The sequence below is a fragment of the Musca vetustissima genome, unplaced genomic scaffold, assembly GCF_032173495.1.
Source record: "Musca vetustissima isolate MV318-11 ecotype Yass unplaced genomic scaffold, APGP_CSIRO_Mvet_v1 utg316662, whole genome shotgun sequence".
In the NCBI taxonomy this organism is placed as follows: Eukaryota; Metazoa; Arthropoda; class Insecta; order Diptera; family Muscidae; genus Musca; species Musca vetustissima.
Genome location: NW_026880927.1, coordinates 22,752 through 30,324, shown reverse-complemented (window position 1 = coordinate 30,324; position 7,573 = coordinate 22,752). Strand labels below are relative to the sequence as shown.

Genomic DNA, 7,573 nt, shown 5'->3' with positions numbered 1-7,573 from the left:
ATTTAGATATAGCTCCAAAATATATTTTCGTCCGATTTAATGTAAATGGTGCACCAAAGTCCCTATATATCTTTCGATTTGCAAGAAATTTGGCACAGCGTATGAATTAAGTATACAATGATGTGTGTTAAGTTTCCTGAAAATCGGTTCAGATTTAGATATAGCTCTCATATATATTTTCGTCCGATTTAATGTAATGGTGCATCAAAGTCCCTATATATCTTTCCATTTGCACAAAATTTGGCACAGCGTAATGAATTAGGTCTAGAATGATATGTGTTAAGTTTCGTGAAAATCGGTCCAGATTTAGATATATAGCTCCCATATATTTTTTCGTCTGATTTAAGGCAAATGGTGTTTCAAAGTCCCTCAATATCTTTTGATTTGCATGAAATTGGGCACAGCGTAATGGAATAGGTCTAGAATGATGTGTGTTAAGTTTCCTGAAATCGGTTCAGATTTAGATATAGCTTCTATATCTGACCAAATGAAAAATTTAGTATCGGTTGCAGAATGACTTGTTTATGGATTCAATTTCATTTTACTCGTCCTTTAAAAATGGGACGTCTGTTAAGATTCATCTGTTGAATATACCCAAAGTGGTGTAGGGTATCCGACTTTACTACATTCCTTACTGGTTTTTGTAAATGTTACCAATTTGAATAGAGGAAAACTGACAATTTGGACTGAAAAATAGTTCGTTATAAAAAAAGTTAGCTATATCCGTAGTTCGCTATTGGAATAATTATTTTTATGAAAAATATGTCTTGAAACTTCGGGACTAGTAAATGTGTTCGCTATAAAGAAATTTCATTATAAGCGTATTCGACTGTATTAAGAATCGCATTATAATCGAATTGACTATGTTAAAGCCTAATATATTGTATGCATGGAACTGATGCTTCTGTGATTTATATTACAAATCATACAAACTTCCGAATATGTTCAACTTAAGTATATTTGCTAATGATTATATAACATCGTGGGAATCCTATATATGAAAGCAAATTGTGATATGATTTCAATTAAATTTGATAAACGCGGTTATAATCAGGCTGGGCAATATCTTGCACCAATGATTTACGATTCAAGTTCAGATTTTGTAATTCAAAGATATATGTAATCGGCATGCTCAAAAATCAAAGTCGAATGACCCAGACGAGCTATAAACCACACCATACAGTCACACGTTGATGTGGAATAGAAATTTAGAAAGTTTCCATCCTGCTGGAAAAGTTTCCATCCTGCTGGCACTCTGTACACCAAACAACACATGTTACTCGCCTACGCCGATGACATCGATATAATAGGTCGAACATTGCGAGCCACCTTTGAACAAATTGAAAAGGAGTCTGCCAAAGTGGGTCTGGCAGTAAACGGCGAGAAAACCATGCTGATGGTATCAACGCGCAAGACGTCCATTTGTAGGAGACAACTATGGAACTGTATAAGCCTTTAGTCAAAGGCTTTATATACCTGAACACTGTAAATAAAACGAATGACATCAGGAAAGGGAAAACCAGAGTTTTTTTTTAACTCTTTGCGCTACAACAGCAATACTCTCCGTTGTCACTATCTTTTCCCAACAGATGGATATATTCTACCAATTTCGGTAAAGCGGTCCCATTCTGTCGGTCGACATTCTGATTTTCACCGTGAGTTTAATTTAGATTTGTATAAAAATACTAATTTTTATTGACCCCTAGTTTGGTCCTTAATTATTCGTTAAAATGTGCGCGCTACGGTTTATTGCAACCTTGGTTTAACGCCGTTTGCATACAGGCATATCGTTGCCATGTTGTGCGAATGAATGATAATCCCAGCTCAAAAGGCATATAAAAGCGACCTTGCTATGGTTCCCGTAGAAGAAAGCAACGAATTAGTTTTTTCCAAGTAGAAAACAAAGTCTTTTTACGTGGTCTTCCAAATTGGTGGATTTGCGCACAAGACCGACGCGCTTGGAAATCTTTTTTAAGCTCGGCTTATGGAACAACCGTTCTGTAACAAGCCAGCTAAGTAATTAAGATATAGTGACATTTAATGATTTTTTTTAATATTTTAATGCGATTTTGAAACGTGTATCGTGTTATTTTAAGAAAAAATTTTATTCGCAAAGAAATTAATTGAGGAACGAACATGACATAGTACAATTCCCTATAGATTTTAAGATATTTTCCCTTTTTTTCGACAACAGTAGTTGTAGACATTTAAGTGACAACCTTCTCGCTGAAAATTCCAAAAATAATTCCTTGCAGATATTTTTCATTTTATGCTCATGTTTAGAATAACAAAACAAAAAATTTAAATGTTTTTACGTCCACTCTTCATTTTTCAGTCTACTAAAAAATGCCAAAGATGTAAAAAAAATAAAATGTTCATTTAAGTAAATAATTTATTTGGTCACAGCATTTCGATTATAAGCCATACGTTTTTACAAGAAAACTGGAGCAGTAGCAGCATAAGTCAAAGGAGCAGAGTAAGCGAAAGGAGCAGCATAGGTGGTAGCATATTTGGTTACAACGGGTGCAGAGTAAGCAGCAGCAATTGGGGCGGTGTAAGCAGCAGCTAAAGTCTTGGCAACAATGGGAGCAGCAACAGTTTTGGCTACAACAGGGGTAGCAACTGGGGCAACGACTGGAGCAGTGGCAATGACTGGAGCAGGGACAACGACTGGAGCAGTGGCATTGTAGTTACGGGCAACATATTGACTACTGGTGGCGGTAACAAAAGGAGCCGGAGCGGCAGCAACAACTGCAGCGGGAGCGGTATAAGCCAAAGGGGTAACAAAACCAGGCTTGGCAGCAGCACAGGCAATAACAGCGAAGATAACAACGGCCTAAAGAATATGAATATATTTAATAGAGTGTGTAAGGGAGATGTAGTTGTTTAGTTAAAATTACGAATTTGAACATTTTGATAGTTTTAGTTGTGAATTGTGACTACTCTGCTAGATGGAGAATAACTGATATTGAATTAAGAATAAAATCAAGTTTAAATTAACAATATTGTTTGTTCCAATTGAAATTCATTACACACTTATATGGGGTTATTTTTTGAATACATACATAAACACATATTTATACATACATTGTGCCAATAAACATGTTATTGGTGTTGGTGTAAAATGTGTTTTATAATAAGAACGGTATCGATATCGAATGTAGAACTTAATGTGAAAGTCTATGTTAGGTATACGCAACAAAGATGAACCTCAATGGAATTTAATTTAATTATTTAAACCTCAAACCGGTCAATAACAAAAAAAGTATACCTAGCTCAATAACTGGGTACATTTGTATCCATTCAAATATTGCACTGTAATTAATTTGAAGTGGGAGTATCATACGTTTTCTTTGTAAATGTGTCTATACGGATCTGCACTAGATGAAAGAACTCAAATTTATATACATACATTTGAGGAATATATATTAAATTTGATGTTTAAATTATTTTTTTAATATTTCTACAGGGATCTAATTTGGGTGATCCCCAACCCCTATGGAAATTTTTAACATGGGGCCATTTTTAAAATGGGACCATCAGGATAACTCCCAGAAGCCATGAACCACATTGGTTTTGCTTTAGCATACACCGACTAAAACAATAATTAGTGGTTGCTAACATATAGGGTTACAAAATTTTGTAGAGCTGTTGGGGATATATTATCATTTAAGGGGGGTCCATTCTCGGTTTCAAAAAAAATTAATTTTGTATTTTGATTTAATTCGAATCTACATTAATTCAAGAATGTCCCTATGAAATTTCAAGCGAAAATCTCAACAACTCTTGAAGCTGTAGTCGATTTATTGTGCTAGCATCTAGTGACGGGAAAGGGGCTTCTCAAACTTTAAACGAATTTTTCTCCAGCGTTTTTGCGAATGGCGGGCACGATAACTCAAAAACTAATAATCCGACCGATTCCAAATTTTGGTGCGGTATAGCTATCGTATGAACTAGGATAAATCCAATTGGTTTTTTAACTTGATTTTTGAACGAAGTCAATAGTCAACACAATAAGTTCATAAGAGAGCCAGACATGCACCCTTTCTAACACCGTTGGATTCCGATGTTTTAGTTAGGACTTATCATGCCCGCCATCAAAAAGAAGGAATTTTCTTTAATCCCATAAAACAACAACAAAACAAAAACAATTTTGTAAATTATTTTTTTTTCTTTAAATCTCCAAATACATATCTGCAAAGTTACAGACCTCAACAAGCTTTGGTATTGATTTACCAGCCCATTGAAAATCTTGAAAATTTAAAATCGGAATGGGGGAGGGGTCTGTTTCCTTTAAGCATGAATTTTAATATATATTCCTTAAATATATACATAAGTTTGAGCTCAGATTCCTATATACTAGTTTGTATATAATTCGCATTATAGCCCTATTTTGGAATGGTAATAATTAAATATATATATATATATATTGAATATTTATAATTTTCCATCAATTATTAGTAAAATTGTACCTCAATAATGATTCCTCAAAATTTGAATCAAATTGAAATTTTTACAGCATTTTTAATCAAAAAAGGTAAAATTTTTACCCGGTTATTGATCTTAGGGTTTATATAAAATAGGAATGAAAAGTAGAAGAACCGTATTCGGGACAAAGACATTTTTTTTTTTGAAAAGTGCAATATAGCTCCAAATACTTTTGACACCCATCCTATATGATAATTGCGACCGATTTTAGGCTGTCATATAAATTTCGTATCCAATTTTCTTACACTATTTCCTATTAGCAGTATTTGAATGCTGGTAGGAAGATGATTGATAATTGGATATCGATAATGTGGACTAATATTTATACTTTTTATATGAAGAATTGCTACTCAATGCGGCTCCAAAATACCAACCAACTTTTGCTTTAAGGGTGCTGTAATATGTGGATAATTCAAATATATTTTTAGTTTATGGGGTCTCCGGTTAATTGTTCGGTTCCTCCTTATGTTATAGGATTTACATTTTAAATTAATTTCCAATGTAAAAATTCCCAATGGATATACAAATACACTTATGAACTGTAATTTTGATAGACCGTATATTTTCAAGGACGAACGACGAAGTCCAGCCTCCTAAAGAAAAATTTTTAGTATAAGCTAAAAAAATCACAGTTAAAAAATCACAGTCCACAATGAAATTGTATAATCTGACTTCGAGTTCCATATATAATAACTGGTGTGGATTGGTTAGAAGACATATACCCTGACTTTAAACATACTTTTTTACTTGTTTTATAAATATGTAAATTTGAACCAATTTCATAAACTGTACTGGGAACTTTAAATTAAGGGATAAATTTTCTAGGAAAAAGTCGTTTATTGGGGCTAAGAAAAATCGAAAATGTTGAAGGACATATATGTGGAAGTTATGGACCTATATCGAAATTCTTTTGCAAAAATCTTCATCCTTGTACCTGGGATGCCGCTTTGCCAAAGTCACTATGGGTTGGAATCCAGTAATCCAATGACACTTAATTCTGAGTGACTATATATAGTTGAATTTATTCTTGTTTTAATATCAGTTGTTCTCCAATTATCAGAGTAACCGCATTTCACGAAACTATCCAAACAAAATGTTCAAATTCGTAAGTCAAACAAAATCACAACAATTTTTTTATACAAAATCTAAAAAAAAACAAATATCTATTTTCTTTAGGCCGTTGTAATTTTCGCCATGATTGCTTGTGCTGCTGCCAAGCCCGGTTTGGTTACTCCTTTGGCTTATACCGCTCCAGCTGCTGTCGTTGCTGCTGCTCCTGCACCTTTCGTTACTGCCACCAGTAGCCAATATGTTGCCCGTAACTACAATGGTATTGCCACCGCTCCAGTTGTTGCTCCCGTTGTGGCCAAAACTGTTGCTGCTCCCATTGTTGCTAAGACCTTCGCTGCTCCAGTAGCTGCTGCTTACACCACCCCTCTTGCCGCTGCCTACTCCGCTCCCCTAGTTACCAAATACGCCGCCACCTATGCTGCTCCATTCGCTTACTCTGCTCCTTTGACTTATGCTGCTACTGCTCCCGTTTTGTTGTAAAAACATGGAAATATGATTTAAAAACCCATCTCAATCAAATAAATTATTAAATTAAACGAATATTTGACTTTTCTTGAATTTAAAAAGGGATTTACAGTCAATTAAATCAAATCAATAGGTATGAAAATATTTGAAATATTTTGTCCCATAACTATGAAATACTCCATAAAGGGAAAACTAGATATGATTCGGTGTCCCAAATATTTTATAGTTTACAAAATGTTGGTCGGTTTAGCCATCTGTCTGATAGTTGAAGATACCGTTTCGATTTGTTTAATGTGTTTTTTTGTCAACCGAAGCGCCTACAATTTGCATTTTTGCGTGCAACATATTTTTCTCATAACAATTTTAATGGGACTAAATAAACACATTGTCACATTTTCGGTATGATTAAGATCTTACCCCAATTTTCCAACCTGAATGTAAAAACAAACAAAAATATTTCTAAGAGAACAACTCCAAATAATTCTAAGTGTTTTGAAAGGGTAACATATGGCTGTAATTTAGCTTACCACTTTTTTGGAGGCTGTTACACTGAAAATTGCCAATACCGAAATTTTTTTTTGACAATTTCCGATATTGTTTTGAGTTTTAGTCGCATTTTTCAAATGGACGAAAGCTGACATATTTCTACGTAGGAACCCAATAAGGAAAGCAGTAAAGACGGGCTGGGCCGACTATATAATACCCTTCAGTACTTTGGTTATATTCTGAACCGACTTCAAGGATACTAGCCAGAGATTAATTTATACTAATTTCAGTACATTGTGTCAATCGGCCTAGTAAAATCGGACGAAAATGTATATGGGAGCTAAATGTAAATAAGAACCGTTTTTCACGAAAATTAGCAAACGTCATTCTAGACTTAAGGGGATCCCCCATTCTTGGGGTCAAAAAAAAAATTTTTTTTGATTTAATTATGATGGATGGTTCTCTTAATTCAGTTCGCTGTGCCAAATTTCGTGAAAATCGAATGGTATATAAGGACTTTGGTTCACCATTTACTTAAAATCGGAAGAAAATATATATGGGAGCTATATCTAAATCTGAACCGATTTTCACCGATTCCTCGTCTTTGGGCCAAATAAATGGGCTGTACAAATTTCATCCAAATCGGATTATAAATGCGACATGTACTTCGTTTACAATTTAACATCGACAGACGGACGGACGGGCGGGCATAAATCGACTCAGAAAGTGATCTATGCATATTCTCAAAAAGAACCATGGGTCTATCTCGATTCCTTTTGCCTATTACAAACATATAGTACGTTTACATTTAACCAGATTTCGTTAAACCAGTGGGTTTCAAGTGTCATTTCCTTTGCACCGGTAAAAAAGTTCTAATGTACAAGGAGTTATATGCACAAATACATAATACCCAGTACCACAGTGTGATGAAGGGTATAATTTTAAACGTAGGTCCATGTTTTGTATAAGTATCCACTTCATCTTCGGTATTTTGCAAATTTTAATCGAATTTCTCCACCCCGGCTGTAATTTGGCATTCCAGGTTCATGGAGGGCTAGAAAAT

General features: G+C 34.5%; 2 protein-coding genes across 2 annotated transcripts; one reads left to right on the top strand and one right to left on the bottom strand.

Moving 5' to 3' along the window:
- Positions 1-2,431: 2,431 nt before the first annotated feature.
- LOC133326916 (cuticle protein 70, isoforms A and B-like) lies at positions 2,432-2,912 on the bottom strand. The gene is made up of 2 exons (XM_061535529.1): positions 2,901-2,912; positions 2,432-2,836 (listed from the first exon to the last, which is right to left on the bottom strand). The coding sequence occupies exons 1-2, from the start codon at positions 2,910-2,912 to the stop codon at positions 2,432-2,434; spliced, it is 417 nt and encodes a 138-aa protein (XP_061391513.1).
- A 2,669-nt stretch (positions 2,913-5,581) lies between these two features.
- LOC133326915 (vitelline membrane protein Vm26Ab-like) lies at positions 5,582-6,039 on the top strand. Its single transcript, XM_061535528.1, has 3 exons — positions 5,582-5,593; positions 5,665-5,838; positions 5,887-6,039. Exons 1-3 carry the CDS (start codon positions 5,582-5,584, stop codon positions 6,037-6,039), a joined length of 339 nt encoding a protein of 112 aa, XP_061391512.1.
- Positions 6,040-7,573: the final 1,534 nt, after the last annotated feature.